The following is a 19,106-nucleotide window of genomic DNA, read 5'->3' as shown; positions in this document are numbered from 1 at the left end:
GGAAGCTCTGGGCAGCTAAGAGGTGGCAGTAATGGCCCCATGGACCCTGGAATCACCCGGGTTTGATCCCAATTCTGCCACTTACCAGATTCATGCCTGCAGATAAATGATCCCTATTATTTCTACAACCTCACTCTCAATGACCTCTCCCTGGTATATCTCACATCTGAACCTCATGCTTAATTATGAAAAAAAAGCCCCTGGAGTGGAGTTTCAACTCATTTGGAGGCACAAACTTGAAACCATTTTAGTCATTCTGACCCCTGTTCCCATCGCTTGATAACATCTCAAGCTGATTTCTTTATTCCTGAAAACATCAGTTAGTAAAGGATCAGTTTTCTTTGGAATGTCAATCTCATATCCAAATCAAACCTCTTCCCCGCCCCCATCCTAAGAGAAGGAGTGGGCGGGAGGGGGCAGTGATGGGAACACCCTCTACCCTCTCACTCCTGCTCAGGTTCTGAACCTTCCAAAGCAGAGTAGGAAGGGGGCCCAGGCCAGCTCTGGACCCCTCCTGTCCTCTCCTTGGTCAAGGCTATCTGAGGCGAACGGTGTCTTGCTTGGTCACGTGACCTAGACTGCTACTACCAGGTGGTCTCCTCCAGGCAAGATGATGGTTTCCTTGGGCCGGCCTCAAACTTCACTCAGGTCCCCTCAGAAAGCAGCACCCGTGTACCCCTTAGGACCCTGCCAGCAGTCCAAGCCTCCAACCCACTCTGGGTGGGAAGAAGCTACTGTTACATGGCGAGCACTTCCCTTCAGTCCTGTCAGTGTGAGTCTGATCAGACTCTAACCCCAGTGGAGATGATACCAAAAGCCTAATTGGAGGCCCTTTAGGGGAGTGAAGCCTGAGTCGAACGGCCCTTCTGTCGCCTCCATCCCCACCACTTGGTGGTGAGCTCTGCTCTGCGTGCAGACACGCACACACACACACACACACACACACACACAGCGTCCTGGCTCCCTCCCCTCCTCCACTCCCCGCTACTTCAAGGTGAAGAACAGGCAAACAGGTCCCTTTCAATATAGCCTGTGTGGGCCACGAGGAACGAGAGTTGGGTGCTCTCCCATCAAGGCCCACCAGATCACGTGACACTTCTCTAATGAAGGCTACTCCTGGAAGCCTTTGGGATGTGGAGTCAATAACCTCTGCCCTGAGGGCAGTTGTCTGGACCTAATGGCGGTTGGCCCAGGTTCTAGAGCACTTTGGTTGGCCCATGGCTGCTGGGTACAGTTGCACAAGCTGCACACTACGCAACTCCAGTGTCATTTCACCCTTTAGTCATCAGAGATTAATTATATCATTACAACTTTCTGGCAGAGGCATGTCAGGTGTCAACACAGGGGCTCACAGCAAGGTTGGTGCCACCTAGGCAGATGCCAAGCCCTCAGAACAAGGCCTGCTCCCATTTGCCACAAGAACCCAAGAAGTCAGAAACCAAGGGCTCATTATCCACAGAACCCCCCTCCGGAAGTACCCACATCTCGTCCCTGTATCTTGGTGATCTCGTTTCCTGCCTCAGTTTTTCTAGTACCTCGGGCTGGAACGTCCATCAGGGACAGAGGGACATTCAAGGAGACTCAAACCAGGCCACTGTGCAAAGGGGAAAGAGGACAGAAAGAAGGTCCCAGGGAAGCTCACAGTCAGCTTTAGGCTCTGTCTTTTCAGGTGCTAGACTAGGAGAGTTTAAAGGAGGTTATATAAAAAGAAACAACTGGATATAATGGCTGCCAGAATCTAGCAACGTAACAATAGAACACCAACAAATAACTTTTGAAACACGATATGTAAAACGTAAAATTTACAATTATGGCCATATTATTGAATGCCTTCTGAACCCACAACCCTAATTTCTATATATCACCAAGTGACTCATATTAACTTTACTCTGAATTTCTTGATAGAAATACTAAAATGCTATCTTCTTTGGACATAAGCTAAGGCTTAGAGTTTGTTGCTTGTGTAGCAGAGATGCTTATAACTTAAAAGAGAGAGACAAGGGACAGTGACCTAAGAATATTCTGCGCTATTCATTTACTTGTGGATTTTGCTGTAAAGCTGGGATGCAGCCAGATTTTTTTTCCATTCGAAGTATATTTGATGGACAGAATTCTGTAATTATACAGTTGGCCCTTGAATGATGCAGAGGTTAGGAGTGCTAACCCTCCACGCAGTCAAAAATTGTGCATAACTATGTATTCTTAAATGGAAAAGCTTACCAATTTAACGTAGAGATAAGCAGCATGGTTAGTCAGGGCCACCTGCTGGCAGAACCGGGTACTGCAGCCCAGCTATCATCAGAAAAAGCCCTAGCAGAGGAGAAATTCCTGTAGTCCAGGCAAAGCTATAGTGGACGCACAGTGCCACAGTGAAGATGGTGCCACAGGGATTTCAAGCCCTTACAACTAAAATGAAAATTGCCTCATTTTGTCTTTTGGAGACGATGGTTTCCCTAAGGAAATCAATTATATATTGAACACCCAGTATGCCTTATTATTACCCCTCCCTCACCCTAATTTTCAATGAATTCCTTCAGGATATTCCCCTCACCCCAATCAGAACACATCAACAGTTTTATAATGGAATGGAAAAGGTTCACTTTTCAGAAAGTTGTTTTACTTAGCTCTTCCTAAAAGCGAGGAAATTCTTGAACTGGACCAGCTTCATTGTCACATTCCTTTTATCCTCGACCATATGATGCCCCGCTACCATCTTAGCCACTGCTTTTTCTTTTTTACTTCTGCTTCTTTTTTATTGCCCACACCAAGACGAAGACGAATGGGACGTAGAAAAAACCAGCTCAAGAGAGGCCACTGCAGAGCACACGTGCAGTTTTATTGAGTTAGTAGCATGCAGGGGATGTTCCTCCCACGATCAGCAAGGGCAGGCATCAGAGCGCAGCATCCAGGGGGAGGAGAGGCAGGGCAGGGTCAGGAGGGCTTCGAGGTCAGGGCCTGGTCACTTGGTGACATGCAGAGCTCTCTCTAGGGGGATCTGTGGTTCATCTCAGGGGCAACCAGGCTCAGATGCCCCTATGTTTGGAAAAGCAACTGTCACATCTCACTCCACCCTGAAAAAGAAGGGGGAAGGAGAAGGTGAGGGCTCCATATTCACTGAGAGGCAGCAACCAACACTCACATTTTTATCAAACGAGAAAGAAAATCTTCCAAAAAAAATAAATAAATAAAATTCCCCGTGGTTTCCTGGCTTCGTGTCTGGGCTCCGGGAGCTGCGGGAGCGGTCATTCGAAGGCTGGGTACTTGGCTGTTTCTCCCGCTCCCAGGGGCCGCTGGGCCTGGCAAGGCTGAAGCCAAGGCCTGCATACTCACCGGTGCTTTTGGCGGTATTCCTGCAGAGCTTTCTCTGCCACAGTCTCCATAAACATAGGGCTGTCCCAGGAGACTTCTGGGACTGTCACCATAATGGGGTAGGAATCAAAGAGCTTCAGAACCACCTTAGTGAAGCCAGCGGGAACACTGGAGTCAGAACTGTGGGAAGCCACCTAGAAGGAGAGGGAGGAAAAAGGGCTGAAACATTGGCCTAACTGGATCCATTTTGCAACGAAAGTCAGGTTTCAATCTGGACAGTTGGGCCCTTTTGCTTTTTACTAATCTCAACATGTAACAACACCTCAGTGAACAGAAATGCTCTAATTCAGAGACACTCTTCGGAAGGTGTAAATGCCACCACCAATGACCAGCCGAGGGGAAGCCCCACGGAGTAAAACATTTCCAAGCCACCGTGGTGATTTCCAAGCCACCATGTTTTCTTTGAGCAGCCACTGGCCAAGCTGTGGTAGAAAAGGAATCAGGGAAAGAAAATAAAAAGGTTCCCAGTGCCAGGGAGAAGCTCTTTATCACTGGTAGGGAACGATGCACAAATTCACGAGCTATCCCACACAGTGCAGGGCAGCGAGGCAGCTTCATGGAAAGAGCACATGGTCCTAAGCCAGACAGACAGGTTCCAATGCCCAGGTGATTCACCTATCAGTTCTCCGACCTCAGGCAAGCTGTGGAACCTCTCTCACTTTCCTCATCCGTAAAATGGGGTGATGCAAGACATTGCACCTCACTAGGTGACAAGGCTTTCATGCAACCATGTACATAAAGGTCTTATGTTTCCTGCCATGTGACGAATGTTCCATCAGAAGCAGAAGCAGCCCCCCTAGTATCTTCATCCCGTTTCACACCCCAGGGGAAGGTCACATCACCTGCAGATCGTGCTTGCGCCCCATCTTCAGTGTGTGGCCGGGACGTGACTCACCGTAGTGACCTGGAGAGGATATGGTTCTTCGCTCTGAGTGAGATTAGCCAGCTGGGACACCCAGTTAAACTGCTCATTCAGCTGCTTCAGCAGAAAGGAGGTGTTGAGCATCTTCTGCTGGTAGGACTGGAGCAGATCATCGTACAGCTTGGAGAACTTCTCGGCAAGCTGGAGGGAACTGTTCAGCTCCTGTCGCAGCTGGTTCTGGGAGGGGTCACTGGCAGAACAGTCTGCCCAGAGGTGAAAAAAACAAAAGGCAGGCATGTGAAGGGAAAGCTAAAAAGGGAAGAAACGCGAATGGAAATCAGTTCATGCAGCCGGAACCTAAAGCCAGGACCTCGTCTCAGCGCTGGGCCCCAAATCGTTTGTCATCAGTCTGTGACAAAATTAAGAGCTCACCCCAGAATGCAGATCAATACACGGCTTCCTTCATCGAGAAAGTCTTGCTCTGGAAAACAGTGTCATCTGAACTAAACAGTGTGCTCGGTGACATGGTCGATTTACCTTCTGATGCAAGACCCTTATCTCCTTGGAGACGGTGGTGAGCAGCACTGACCACGCTCTGAGAAGCATGGATCTCAGTGCTCCACGTGCTCAGACCTGGAGCTGCCCTGGCTGCCCTAGTTCCCCCACGAATCCTTCCTGGAGAGGGGGGATGTTACTTAGAGCCGCCATTTGTATGGCACCTATTATGTACCAGATACCACGTAAGTGCTTTGAACATCCATTATCTCTAATAATCAGATGTATTCTAAGAACTGTCAGTAACGAAATTTTTTTTTTTTTTTACCAGTAATGAAATTGAGGCCCTCAAAAGTAAATCACTTGTCTAAAGTCATAGATTAAACAACCAATGGGACCAGGATGGAACCCACGGCTTTAACTCCCAGACTTAGGCTCTTCCTATTCTGAGTCTGGGGGTCTGGAAAATTCTCCAAGCTTGTCTTTTGGGCATATCTACAGAGTTGAAAATTCTGGCCCCAAGAGTCCACGCGGCAGAGAAGCTGGCCAGGACTGTTGAGTCCCAAAGCACAGCAGCCCGGTGGCTGAGGCCCTTGGCTTCTCGCCTGCCCACCACAGCTGGTCACGAAGCTCACCAGGAGAGCAGGGGACATGGAGTTCATTCTTGTTGGTCCCCGAGCACTGACTGCAAGTTGTCAGATTGAAAGGAGCTGGTAAGTACCCACTATGTTTTTTAAAAACTACTGTTTTTTCCTCTCCGTAAATTTTTCAAAACTGTTCCAAGGAGAGCACATCACATCTAAGCACGGCCGGGGAAAGGAGACCTTTGCACACTGAAGACAGGTAGTCGTTTATGTTAAATCAATCAATGTAATCATTTATATTATAACAAAATGAAATGTTAGGTGGGGCAAGAAATAGAATTACTAACAAGAAGCTAGGTTAGAAAAGATAATGAATAACCTTAACTCTTTTAGCAGGAAATCATTAAAAAATAAGAAAACTCACTGAGAACCGAGACTCAGTCTAGAGCGTCAGGGGATGATCCTGTCCCCCGGAAAACATTAGCAAGGTCTGAAAACATTTTTAGTTATCCCACCTGGGCGCGGAGGGGGGACGGCTCCTGCTATCTAGAGGGTAGAGGCCAAGGATGCTGCTAAACATCCTCCAGTGCACGGACAGTCCCCAGTGACAAAGAACGATGTGCGCCAAAATGTCAATGGAGCCGAAGCTGAGAAATTCTAGTCCGGAGTTCCTGGCCAGCGCGTGCTCACGTGGTCGCAAGCACCTTAAATAAGAGGTCGCACGTGTTCCTCCATGGAGAAAAGAAGGCAGCTGTTTAGGTAAGCTGTGATCAGTGGCCACCAAGATCAGGGCCAGGGGTGCCAGTCTGAGCCTAGATATCTGTACATCTTTCCTTCTGGCCTTACTAGGACTAACTTTCTACTAGCAAGGCACTACGTAATTTATGCTTTTCTAACTATGGTATTTCATGGGAACAGCCCAAAGAGGCTTGGCTACACTTCTTCATACATAGCCTCTTATATCACTTGTATTTATTTTGCAGTGGCTTCTAAAATTATAGGAATGAGGCCAGAGTATTTAACTGGACTCTGAAGGCCGGCCCTGGAAAATCCAAACATATTAAATAAGAGCAAAGCCACAAGACTGGTCTTCTATTTACAAGAGAAACAACTGACTCTTTCTGAGCACAGACTATAATGAACCAGGAAGTATTCTAGATGCTTTTATAGCTATTATCGCAAAGTAGGAAGAAACCAGCCAGCGTCCAGATATGATAAAACTGAGGGGAACAGCTGAAGGGAGCTATATCTCCTTTGCCTCAGGGACCAACCAACCGACAGCAATGCTGCTGGAGAGCTAAGGGATCACAGGCAGTGACCCCTGTGCACTGGGGGCAGAACACAAAGCACTGGTTAAGAACACATTCCAAACACCTAGCTCCCCCACGTGGGCTGTCCAGTAATCTTGGGAAGTTACTTAACCTTTCTCTGACTGATTTTGCACCTCTGTTAAGATAGGGGCAATAATTGTACCCAACTTAGGGTCATTCTGAGGAAATGCGTAATTGTTTGCAAAATGTTTAGAACAGTGCCTGTCACATGGTAAGTGTCTGCTAAACAGAAAACATACTATTGAAAATCATCGGCAGGGGGAAATGAGGATGTCTACTATGCTTGGCCCTCAGGAGAAAAGAATAACTGGGGAAATCAAACGGTGATGGCTTTTTTAAAAAGCATAGCAGCCCCTCCCTGGACCGCCTGTCAGCTGTGTGCTGGAGCACGTGGCAGGCAGTCTGTATACTTAAGTTTCCCAACTTCAGGTACGATTCCACATCCTGACCCTCATCTACAGATAAGAGGCCCAGGCAAAGCGAGGCAAAGTGTCTCCCTTGGTGCCACGGCTAGAAGGCAGCAGAGCTGGAATCTGAACTCCCTTCTGTCTGACCCCATCAAGGCAGCCCCACTGAGGTACCAGGGACCCAAGGCTCCCCGACTCACCCACTGACAAGATCTCCTGGCACTTCTCACACTGGTCCTTCATCCTCAGGCATCCCGTAGAGTTGTGACGGATCTCCTTACACACAGAGCGGTTATCATGGTCTTCCAGAGAAATGAGAGAAGAGGAAGTCATGCCAAGGAACCATACCTAGCAATCCGGTGATGGGCTACCCGGACCTCTCTGACCTCCCCCGCCACACACACTACTGATTGGACCTTTGAGATGATTCTGCAGGCAGAGCAGGTTGGAATTTCCCCACAGACACAGGCTTCTGGTCAAGGCTCCCTGCAAGACCAGGCGGTGGTTCCCAGGGTTTCCCCAGCTGGGTGTGGCCTCCCCCCTTACCACACCCACCTGACGAGCTCTCTCCTGCCTCCACACTCCCTCAGCTATTGGCACTTACCTTGGCATCACAACCCAGTCTGCTCTGCATTTTACCTGGCTCCTTTCTCTCCCCCTAGCCAGTCATCAAGCCCCTCGAAGGCAGGAATGGCATCCCCCTTAAAGCCTCCTTATAACACAAGCCCCCCAGACCCCGCTACAGATATGCAGTCAATGCTGGTTGAATTCAACGCTCCCCTGAATTTCCAATGCATTTCAAGCCAAACCCTGCTGCCAGTTAAACCACAGCATTTAGGAGATGGTGCTGGCCAACCAGTGTCTATTGGTTCAATGAAGGAAGTCGCTTCTGCAAGTATTGGCTTTTCATGTCCAAATCAGACTTCACTCATTCAAAAAATATTCATCATGTGTCCATTCTCTACCAGGCCCTAAGGTTATAGCTATGAACAGCTTTCTTAACTATCATATGGGCCGATTGTATAATTTGTCATCAATGTACACATGGGGTCCACAGAAAGCCACCTAAGTTCCCAAGAGGTTCTCTAGAGGGGAAGGTTCAATGTGATGCCCACCAGTTGCTGGAAGGGGCATGGTACACCCGAGAAAACACAGACCCCAAGTTCCGCAAGGCTAGACTTGACTTGGTCCTATTTTACAGGCTGTGAAAACCTGGACACACTCCTTTATCTCTCTGTCCTTGTTTTCTGTTCCTTCAGTGGGGTTACTCCCACCCTCATGGGGTTGCTGGACGGAAATCGAGATGACGCTTGCCAAGTCCCAGCATAGTTCCCAGCATCTGATGGGCCTCTCAACCAGCTGATAGTTCCCACCCCTTCTTAGGAGAAACGAGACAACTTTCTAACCTGCCGTGAATTCCGCCATCGGGAACTCGTAAGGAAGTCTGTGGAGGTGGCCATCCATGGCCTGCTGAGCCTGGCTTATCATGTCGAAGAAGGGCTGGAACATGTCCTGGAAGTGTGGGGGTCTGAACATGGGGAAAGGCATGATGTTCCGCGCCAAGCGGGACTTGGGACTGAAGTAGAGAGACCTCCTTGGGGATGAGCCGAAGGACGAGAAGTAGGAGGTGTCCAGGGGCTCCCGGGTGAAGAACCTGTCCTGGAAAAGTTCGTCCATAATACTGGACACGCGTTTGAATCTGTCCTCCATGGCGTCCAGCACGTGGGTCTGCTGCCTGTCATTCTCCAGCAACGAGTCAATGCGGTCCCCGTTAGTCCAGAGGTAGAAGGGAGAGCTCTGGTTCAGGAACTCCTCCAGCTGTGGAAGGCAGCACAGGGAACCCTTAGGAGAAGCCCACTGAAGCCCCAGCCTCCTGCGCTCCGCTCCTGTTGACATGGGCCCGACCTAGCCCCTCACTTAGCTGGGGCTCCTTAGAGTCACACGGCCCATGCCAAAGGGACTGGGACTGGCTCCCCGCTCTCTGAACTGTGAGGCCAATGCCCTTCCACTCTACTCACCCCACTGGGGAAGAGTTTAGGAAGCCCCATGAGGCTGAGAGAGTTCCAGAGCCTCCCACTCGAGACTGGGCTGCTGTCCTCTTTGACCACCAATGATCCCCACCCCTGCTCAGCCAAAGGCCAATTGATATGCCTTCCGGTGAACAGCAAAATTCGTGAGTTCCAATGAGCAAGACCCTCAGGGGAGGATGGGATCAACATTAATGTACTAAAAATTCTCAATTCCTTCAGTGTAACTGGACACAGCCATAAGAATCTTCTAAGAGATGGCCAACACCTGGCGCAAATGCTTTTTATGACTCCACAGTTCTCCACGCACAGCAATCATTACTAACTGATGATGGCTTTCTGGGCCCACATGCAGCCAGAACTAATCAATTGCATCTGGCTCGTGAAAAGAAACTGTGATATTGTGACTTCTGATAAAGAATACATATTTCTAACAAAGAGCTCCTAAAACCCTTGGAATGTCCTGTGATGAGGTCAGTAAAGGTGACTTGCGTTATGTTAACGAAGTGACTTTTGGAAAACACCTAAGAATGAGGCTGGTTGCTAGGGGAACCAACCATGATTAGAACTTTCAGTAGCAACCCCTGATTTCTGGGGATGGAAGAGGGGCTGCAGGTTGAATCTTCTGCCAATGACCAATCATTTAATCAACCATGCTTATGCAATGAAGCCTCCATTAAAACCCAAAGTACAGGACTGGTGAACATGTAAGATATCTGAGGAGAGTTGCCCCATACCTTGCCTTATGCATCTCTTCCATCTGGTTGTTCCTGAGTTCTATCCTTTTTTAATAAATCTGTAATCGAGTCAGTAAAGTGTTTCTCTGCATTCTGTGAGCCATTCTAGCAAATTCATCAAACCATAGGAGGGGATTGCGGGAACCTCCAATCTACAGCCAGTCAGAAGAAGCACAGGTGACAATCTGGACATGTGATTGGCATCTGAAGGGGATGGAGGTGGGGCAGTCTTATGGAACTCAGCCCTTAACCTGTGGGCTCTGATGCTACTTCGAAGTAGATCGTATCAGAATTGAGTTGAATTGTAGGACAACCTGCTGGTGTCAGTGAACTGCTTAATGGGGGAAAAAACTCCACACATTGGAATTGGGTGAAAAATGACAGAAATATTTCATTCAGATCCTTCATTCCCCACTCAGAGCCTAGGCTGCACTTAAGGAGGATTTTTCCCCTTTTCACCTGGCGGCCAACCAGCCCCGACCCGCTTCTGCAGACGCGTGCGTAGAACTTCATGCAGGTCTGTTTCAGGCAGGGCTTGCATTCCTCCCAGAGGGCCATCATAGACTCATTGCACACCCCCTGGGATGCCTTCAGCTTCATTTCAGTTTCCTTGGTATCAGTTAGGGCATCCTACAGAAGGACACAAGGCCAGGTTAGCCACACAGAAACCACGGCAATGGTGCTGGGCTCCCCCGGACCCAGGCAGGCCTTCCCACAGCTGGCCACACGGTGTGCTAATTCCCACCCCTGCTCTGGCTCATTCATTCCCTTTTCCGTCTACCTGAAATTCCCTCCTCATCCAGCTTTACACATCCTTTCATCTTCAGCACCCGACTGCCCCTTAGTCCTCCCCAGCCTCTCCTTCTCTGACTCTGCACTTAGAGTCTTTACCCCAGGATTGAACTTTCACTTATACCACACTTCCTAGGCTCACCTTTTGGTGCTAACATTATCTTCCAAAGCTCCTGGAGGCTCCCTGAATCTTAAGTGTCTATTGGAACCATGGTCCCTGACATGCGCCAGGAATAGGCTTTCAAAATCAAAATCACCAAACTATCAAAACCCTCTAACATACCCACGTCATTTGACTCAATAATTCTATGAGAATCTATGCCAGGAAATCCTACAATAAAAGACAAATTCTCATGTTTAAAGCTATGTGTTCCCATGTATGTTTATGGCACAAAGGAAAAATACTAGAATTAATCCAGATGCTCAAAACTAGGGAACAAGTTAAGCAAATCATGGTACATACAAAGGGCTGAGAAGTACAGCATTATAAGGGATGTTTACAATAAGTTTTAACATTAAAGTAAGCATATTTCCTGTTAAAAATTCATGATTTCGAACACAGCCACTGTCAAAAAAGTATAGGAAAAAAAGTAGTAAGAAATAGATCAAACATTAACAGTGAATTGTCCTTAAGCATAAGGGTTACGAAAAACTACCTCTTCTACTTTTCTATATTCAAATTTTGATGAATGAGTGTATTACTCTTCAAAGGAGAATGAAGCAGACCATGAAGACACTGTGAAGATCTAATCAGAAGGAGTTCGAGTTATTCTATCGTCCTGCTCTCTGTCCCCTGCTCTGTGCTGGAGAAGACGCCCACACCTCCTACTGAGCCAATTCACAAGCGCCGACTACACCTGCTGGTCACTTTCAGCGTCACATATTCCTCAACTAAGTAGCAGTGGAGTCTACGGCCATGCCACCCTGAACAAGCCCGATCTCGTCTGATCTCAGAGGCTAAGCAGGGTCGGGCCTGGTTAGCACTTGGATGGGAGACTACCTCGGAAGACCAGGTGCTGTAGGCGTAAAAAATAAAAGATAAGGGATTGTAAGCTGACAAGGTCCTTGCAATCTGTGAGGTCAACCAAGGGTTGCTTCGCCTAAAAAATAAAAGCAGCAGCAGCAGCAGCAGCAGTGGAGTCTTTTTCCAAACTCGAGGAGCTTTATCATAAAATCTGGATTGTCGAATATCAAACTCCCATGTTAACCATAAAAATGTGAGAACAAGACTTGGTCCTCCCACAGGAGCTATTCGAGGATTCTCACAGAATGGCGAGAACTAATCCTGAAGCCAAGAAAGGGCACTAAGTTTCAAAGAAAGTTAGAGCTGCATCCAGGCCAGTGTCTCCTTAAGCGGCTTCCATGAAACTGTGCTAAAGCTATCGGGGAAAAAAGTGGCTTCTCTGGTCAATTTTTTTTTGGAAAACACTGAGTTAAATGAAGTTACATGGGTTTCTTTACTGCAGAAGTTCTCAGAGGCTTTAAAATGTTTTTACTACGCGTTATGAATCGTGAAGGTGGCAGGTGTCCCCATCTTAGCGTCTTTCTTCATTAGGGGCAGGGTGGCAATGGGAGCAGGTTTTTAAGATACTCTTAAGACTATTGGATTTTAAAACACATTATTCATCGAATCAGTTATTTTAGTTTTGTTGCACCATTAGCACAGCCTGGACCCACTATGTTCATTATCGGACTTAGGGTCTCTTTATGAAGTAGTCTCCAACTCTAGAAAGATATGGGGCGATACAGTATGCACCTGCCTTACCCCAAAGGTGTTGCCCTGCCCCTACTAGCTTTCTGAAGGTAAGGTACCATCCCCCTCCTACCCTGCAACAGACCCTATCTTGGATCTCGGCCATTGTCAGTGTTTAGAAAAATCTATTGAAGCGAATCTGGGCATCAGGCTCTGGGTTGGGCTTGTAACAAAAGCACATCCAAGCTCTTACCCTTTGAAGCTTTTTGGAAGCAAATAAACCCTCCCTATTTCTTAACTATAGTCTCGGCATCAGGGGAAACGGCCCTGGAAGGACTGAGGATCAACGAGGCATCCCAGCGGGACATCTCACGAGGAGCCAGGACCTGCCCTCCCTCCCCTCCAGTGAGGAGGGTGAAAGCAAAGACGTGGTCCCATGTCTCTTCCTTACCTCTTTCTGCTTCTTGGCTTCCTCTAAGCTGCTGAGCAATGATTTGCGCTCATCGTTCGTGTGTTCTATGAGGGTCTTGATCTGTTTCACCTCCTTGAGGGCATTTTTAATTTCCTTATTGACGTATTTACTCCCCTCAGTAGACATTTCTGCAAGAGAAGGGCAGGGAGGTAAAATGAGGTGAGAGGAAGAGATGGTGCTGGAGATATCTCTTGGAACCTGCTAGAATGGTCAGAAAGGCAGCTGGGTCCAGGGGCTGTCCAGGCCAGGAAACCCCTGGCAGGCAGCCTTCGGTCTCCAGCTATGCTCTGACACAGGTTCCACTCACAAGGCTCATTGTGGACCCAGGGTCCGAGAAACACAAACCATCAGAGTGGGCACATCCCATTGAAGGGTCAGCGGCACTGTGCCCCTGCCAGCTGGAGAACGAACCTGCCCAGCCACAGAAGAAAATTTCAAGGAAAAAAAATCCTAGAAGCGTAACCTCTTCAGCACCGCAATATGAAATATTATCTTCTGTATATAAATCTTTCTAGAATTCAATTTAACCAAACATCTGGATTTCTCCAATGCACGGTGACAGAGACAGCAAAGGTGAATAAATGAATAGCACTGTTCCTCAAGGAGCCTGTGACCAAGACACAACACCCCGTGACAAATGCAATTAGACAATGTCACCAAAGGACCAGCTAAAGCACTGAGATAGACACCTCACATGCATTGTCTTTAATACTGCGGGCACTATGATTATTACCATTGCACAAACGGAGAAAAAGGAGCCCAATGAGATCAAGATACCTGCCCAGGGTATCTAAGGAGTGGCAGAGCCAGACTCATACCAGGGTCTGATCTCAAAGGTGGGATTTTTTACTACTACACAAAGGACTGGTCAGCAGGTCAGATGAGAGTGGGACGGAAGGAGGATGGATTTCAGGAAAGGTCTGGCAGAACTGGGGACCACCAGCCGGGCTCCGAAGGATGACAAGCCTCAGACTGAATGATGGTTCCCCTTCCTTGCCCTGTGAGCAAAGACTACGAAGCATGGTGTTCTCGGTAGGAAGGTAGAGATACATGTACTGAGGGCTCTGGAAACTCAGAAAAGGGAAGTCCACAAAGGCTCAAATGGCCCACACTCTGTGGACCTTCACAGAGGAGGTGTGGGTGCCAGACCACACAGACTGGGAAGGAAACAGCCGAACGAGACGCAGCAGCTGGAAAAGGCTTTCGATACACCTGAAAATGCCTGGAAGCCAACCTGACCACAAAAAGCCTAGGCCAGGTGGCCAAGGAGAGGAGGCTCAGAGAGCAGCATGGCAGAGCAAACCAGACCTGACAAAATGGTCTTTAACTCCTGGGGTCCTGACAAGAAGGAAGTGTGTCAAGGGCGGCACTCTGGTCTACTTACCCTGCAGCTCTCTGTCTGAGACTGCCTGGTCGCCCAGCACCTGCCCGTTCTCCCAGGTCACCAGCAGCCCCACCAAGAGCAGTAGAGTCTTCATTTTGCCTCCTCCAATTCTGGAATCCCAGCACGCCTCTGTTTGTAGAGAACAGGACACTGTCATGGTAACAGCTAGACAGCCTGCTGGTTTCCGGCCCAGCCTGCTGCCTGCAGCAGCTTCCCAGGAGTCCTGCAGAGGCCTTGCCATTAGCTATCCCCTCTCAGCTGGCATCACCGAATTTTTATCCTCAGGGAAGTTGGGAGAAAACATCAGACTTGCCAACGGACACGTTCAAAAGACAGTAGAGGCAATGGGTACAGAGAGGGACCACAGAACAGCAGCTTAATACAGAAGAAACAAAAATTCTGGAGTCAGAGCCCTGGGCTTGGGTCTAAGCCTTCCTCTTCCTCCTCCTCCATAACAGCTAAATATGTGTGAGCAAGGCACACATGCTTTCTGAATCTAGAAACGGGTCCGTCTGATGATACCTGCTCATGTCAGACAAACCCTGAAAACACCTCCATCGGATCACTCATCTGGCCTTCCCCTGTCCCCCCATCAAGTGGGGATCGCATCCCAGAGCTGACAGCCCTCCTGCCATGAGCACCACTAATCCTTCCCACAGCAAGTATCACCAATCAATCACTGCACTTGTCCACACCGAGCCTCAGCACAACCTAAAACCGGTTTCAAGAGTCTGAGGCACTGACAACCAACCCTTCGGGTTGACACAGAAAAATAAATCCATTTGCCACTCCTAGTTGTGAGACTCGAGCCACAACTGTGAGGCTGCACGGATTGGGGATATAAATAAAGAGTGAAGCCAAGAAGGAAGGACACTTGTCCTCAGGGAGGAAAGAAGAAGGGACAAAGTCGAAGGGTTAAGGTTGGGACCAATGGGTACTTGGGCCCTGAGGCCTTCCCAGGAGCAGTCCCTGTGGGAGGACGCGGGCCTCTGCTCTGCCAGGTCCCTTTCATAGGCTCATTCCCTTTAAACCCACAGCAGGGTTCCCTGCCAAGGCGTTCCTGCCACCACTCTGGGCTGGCTGCCCTTAGCCTGGGGACAGCCCGGTCTTACACAATAGACCCTTTCCCAGAAGCTGAAGTTGTTGCATAAAACAGAAACCCCTCCCTCTGTAATCCACGCCGCCCCCCCACCTCCGCAACTGCTTATCTGAACTCACCCACTTCTCATAACAAAACGGGGAGGTGAGGTGCCCCCTTCCCGAAACTGTGCACGTCCAGAAACTGCTCTCAGCTCAGCAGGCCCATCTGGATGCTGGGTAGAGGATTAATAAGGCAACCCTCTCCTGAAGAGTAGTTAGTAAGGCAGCCGAGTTGTGATTCCCAAACCAGCTGCCCAGAGCACAGAAGCAGCATGGAAGAAAGAGTGGGTCTTCGCCTTCCTCAAAGACAGGGTGGGCAGCTGAGCCAGGGCGCTATTTCAGGCCTGCTGGAAGGTCCCGGTCTAACAGGCTCTGCCCTAGCTGCTCACTGAAGCCTGAAATGCCTCAAGCAGGGCAGAGCCTTTGTCTAGACAGAGAAAGCCGGCACAATACACCATTTACACTATTCGCACCATTCCCTGCAAGGCCCCCGGAAGCAATCACTTCTGAGAAATTCAGAAAACAAGGTGTTGGGTCCTAAAGAAAGGAGATGGAGGGCAGCCAAAGGCAAGAGCACTGGATAAGGAGTCTGGAATCCCAGCAGCCACTACAGGGTCTCCCACCAGGAACCTAAGGTTCATGTGGAGCTACTGAACTCAGAGCCAGGAAAGAGATCAGTCTTCTGCCCAATTCCTCCACCCCAGAGGGGAGGCCGAACCCAGAGACAGGATGGGGCTCCCCCATGGCCCATGGCAAGTTCATGGCAATCCCAGGATGAGAACCCAGCTCTCCCAACACCCAGTCCAGTGATCTTTCTTTGACACCAAGTCATTTAAGTCTCTGGGCCTCAGTTTCTTTGTAAAATGGATCTGATGTAGGCCTCAGAGATGAGAATGTATTTTGTAAACACAGTGTCCTATATAATCGTGGTGAATTCTGACGACTTCAGAATTTGATGTAAGACCAAGCATGAGCATTGACAATATCTCTTGGAGAGGTGGGAGCAGGTAGCAGGTTTGGAAAGGGGCAAAAGAACAGAAGCAGGCACACAGAGGTCACCTGTGGTCCCTCCGTGATTGTGTGTCTTTGCTTTAGTGCAATGACCAGCTACTTTAAAGTACCTATGAATCACCTGAGGGTCTTGTTATAATGCTGATGCTGATTCAGAATCCGCTTTTCTCACATGCTTGCAGGCGATATGATGCCACTAGATCAGTGGCAGCGCGGTGACCTGCCCTCCCGTCGCGCTGACTCACCTCCCCTCCCATCTCCGGGCCGGGGTGACTGGCTGTCAACTTCTCTGATTAGAAGAGCCACGAATACCCTCCTTTTCCCACCACCACTGGGCAGCCTTCCTTCCCCCCTCTTCCGTGCAGGAGGGCTTAAACCGTGCAGAGAGCACCTGGGGCGGGGACACGGAACCTGAGCAAAGTAGCCATACAGCTAGTAAGCCGCAGAGTCTGAAGCCCAAGGCTCAAGGTCTTACCCTACTTCCCCACTAAATATAGAAAACTAAACCAAAAGAAAAATGAGAACATAATTCACACGTAATTCATACCATCCAAAGGGAAATATTACCTCTGTGGTATATTTCCTTCTATTTCCTATGCATTTGTCTACAATCCGCTTCTTTACATCCACTATATCAAATATTCTTTATAAGCACACTTTTGTGGATATATAATAGTCAGTTTTCTGATCTACTCTACTTTGCTACCCCACAAGACTGGACATTTAAATTGTAATTTCCCATTATTATTATCATGAACACTCTCATGAGCATCCTTTTATAGTATCTGTACTTAATCTTAAATTCCTAACCTCTCTCTTTAAAAAGAAAAAAAATTAATAACCAGCTCTTTTTTTCATTAGGTCCAGAAATTCTGGAAGGTCAAGAAGCTGCAGCTCTAATCTCTCTTCTGACACCTACTTGCTGTTTATCTTTGCAGATGCTCTTAAACCCCTCCAGGCCTCAGATTATCATCTATAAAATGAGACGGTTGAATCAGACGTCTGAGGTCTGATGTAGGTTGTGTGACTTTCCCTTGATGTACCCTAGTGCATTAGGAAGCAAAAAGAGTAGGATTTAAATGATTGCAACATATACTTAAATCAAAACATCATACTTATAAACACACTACCCAGGGAACTAGAAAATTCTGAAGCAAACAAGATGACTCATGCATGCAAGCTGACGACCATTGCTGGAGATGGTACCTTTCCAGGGAAGATGCTGCAGCAAGGCCCTATGTGCTGGCCGGCTCCACCACTCAATAGCCTGAGCCTCCGGCAATAGAGGTCAGTTCTCCAAGTCTCAGTTTCCCCCGTCTTTGCAAAAAGAGAATCATTACACCTGTTCTATTTACCCACAAAATTGTGTTTGGAGCTAATGAGCTGAGTCCCAGCCTGTGCGCTGTCTCCAGCTATTTGGCCCCCTCCTCGGTTGCCTGGTGATGGAGATCGGGCCACCTACCTTCCCAGGCTCCCTTGACTCCATCCCAAGCGCAGCTCTGACAACTCTGTGTCTACTAGCGATTGTCCTCTCCTCGCCCACCTGCCACCCCCGCCCGCCCATCAGTCCGGGTGAGGATCTGGGCAAGGGTAGGAAAGGTGGGGACATCTCACCGGTCAGTGGTGTTCGTGTGCTCCTCCTGGCGACGCTGCGTGGCGAGCGCGGTGCAGCGCCCGTATTTATAGAGCTCTGCTTCGTATACACCCCCTTTGGGGCTGGCTGCAGACCTGCATGACTCACGCCCAAAGAATGCCGGGGAATGCACCGGGAGCTTTCTGGAAGCAGGCGCGGGAGGGGAGTGCGGGGGTGCGGGGATCCGGTGCAGCATCCCGCAAGAGGCGCCGGGGGGCGCAGCAGCACCGCGAAAGGCCTTGTCTTGCGCTCCAAGGGAGACAGACCCTGGGGTCGTCTCGCACCTCTCCCCGGGGGTTCAGAGTTGGGGGACGGCGCCCCTGCGATGGAAGAGCCTGAGTTAACGTGCACAGCTGGGCTCCTCTCTCGTCAGGACTGGAGGGGGTCCCCTGCGCCCCTAGCTGGTCCTAGCCCAAAATAAAACCTCACAGTCCAGCAGCCCTCTTGAACGTTAATCTTTCACATTAAACATGTGCCGTTCCTCTCCTTTCATTTAAGTAGAAAAGCAACAGAAATAATGAGGGTGAGATGGAGAGGGGTGTTGTGCTCAAGAAGAAAACACGAAGGGTGAAATGCCGACGTCCGGAACCATCACAGTGACCAGCTGGCCAAGAAGAGACAGAAATGTTTTTAGGGATGAACAGAGCATATATTTGGGGAAGAAGAAGCTCCCGGCCTCTTTGATTCCTGGACTATAAGCATGTAGTCTCTATCCACTTGAGATCCAGCCAAGCACGGTGGGCTCTATGGACATGGGACCCTGCATCTCTGCACTTGGTTTGATGCACCAGTGCTGCCGCTTGACACTCTTATCAGTTCTTGAACCAAGGGGCCCACATTTTCACTTTGCACCGAGCCTCAAAAATTATGCTACCCATCCTGTTTACAAAGGGGCTCACTAGCCTCCAACTGCCCCAAGTTCCCTCTGCTGACAGGAGGAAGCTTATTTCTGTACCCCCTTTGGCCAGTGGCTTCCATGTGGCAGTGGGATAGGAGCCATCACACCACCCCTGGCAGGGAGCAGACCAGCTCAGTAGCCCCTCGGGTATAGCTACTTCTTGGGGAAGAAGCAGGGGCCCCCACTCTGGACCTCCAGGGTGTTTGAGCACCAAGAAAAAGGATAAGGGGCTGGAGAGTGTTTCTCTCACTGATGGGGTAAGGTGGGAGGA

At 49.1% G+C, this 19,106-nt stretch overlaps 1 protein-coding gene and 1 pseudogene across 3 annotated transcripts; one reads left to right on the top strand and one right to left on the bottom strand.

Moving 5' to 3' along the window:
• Window positions 1–2,815: 2,815 nt before the first annotated feature.
• Window positions 2,816–18,069, bottom strand: CLU (clusterin). 3 transcript variants are annotated; one of them, XM_039875916.1, is made up of 9 exons: window positions 17,919–18,069; window positions 14,154–14,282; window positions 12,749–12,897; window positions 10,272–10,442; window positions 8,455–8,866; window positions 7,249–7,350; window positions 4,265–4,494; window positions 3,331–3,503; window positions 2,816–3,071 (listed from the first exon to the last, which is right to left on the bottom strand). In XM_039875916.1, the coding sequence occupies exons 2-9, from the start codon at window positions 14,245–14,247 to the stop codon at window positions 3,062–3,064; spliced, it is 1,341 nt and encodes a 446-aa protein (XP_039731850.1). In that variant the 5' UTR covers window positions 14,248–14,282; window positions 17,919–18,069; the 3' UTR covers window positions 2,816–3,061. The 3 variants fall into 3 exon arrangements, with proteins under 3 accessions (XP_039731850.1, XP_039731848.1, XP_039731849.1); XM_039875914.1 differs by lacking the exon at window positions 17,919–18,069 and adding an exon at window positions 17,224–17,330; XM_039875915.1 differs by lacking the exon at window positions 2,816–3,071 and having other exon boundaries at window positions 3,327–3,503; window positions 17,919–18,047.
• On the top strand, window positions 11,511–11,629 carry LOC120613547 (uncharacterized; annotated as a pseudogene).
• Window positions 18,070–19,106: the final 1,037 nt, after the last annotated feature.

The sequence above is a fragment of the Pteropus medius genome, unplaced genomic scaffold (genome assembly GCF_902729225.1).
Source record: "Pteropus medius unplaced genomic scaffold, Ma_sr-lr_union100, whole genome shotgun sequence".
In the NCBI taxonomy this organism is placed as follows: Eukaryota; Metazoa; Chordata; class Mammalia; order Chiroptera; family Pteropodidae; genus Pteropus; species Pteropus medius.
The sequence above is the reverse complement of the archived record's forward strand: the minus strand, read 5'-3'. Positions and strand labels throughout refer to the sequence as shown.

Coding starts and splice junctions, on each gene's coding strand:
- CLU (XM_039875916.1), bottom strand. CDS start 14,247: ATGAAGACTCTACTGCTCTTGGTGGGGCTGCTGGTGACCTGGGAGAAC. Junction 7,351..8,454: donor GATGGCGGAATTCACGGCAG/GTTAGAAAGTTG, acceptor TTTCTCTGGAAG/ACCATGATAACCGCTCTGTG. Junction 3,504..4,264: donor ATCCTCTCCAGGTCACTACG/GTGAGTCACGTC, acceptor CTCTCCTTCTAG/GTGGCTTCCCACAGTTCTGA.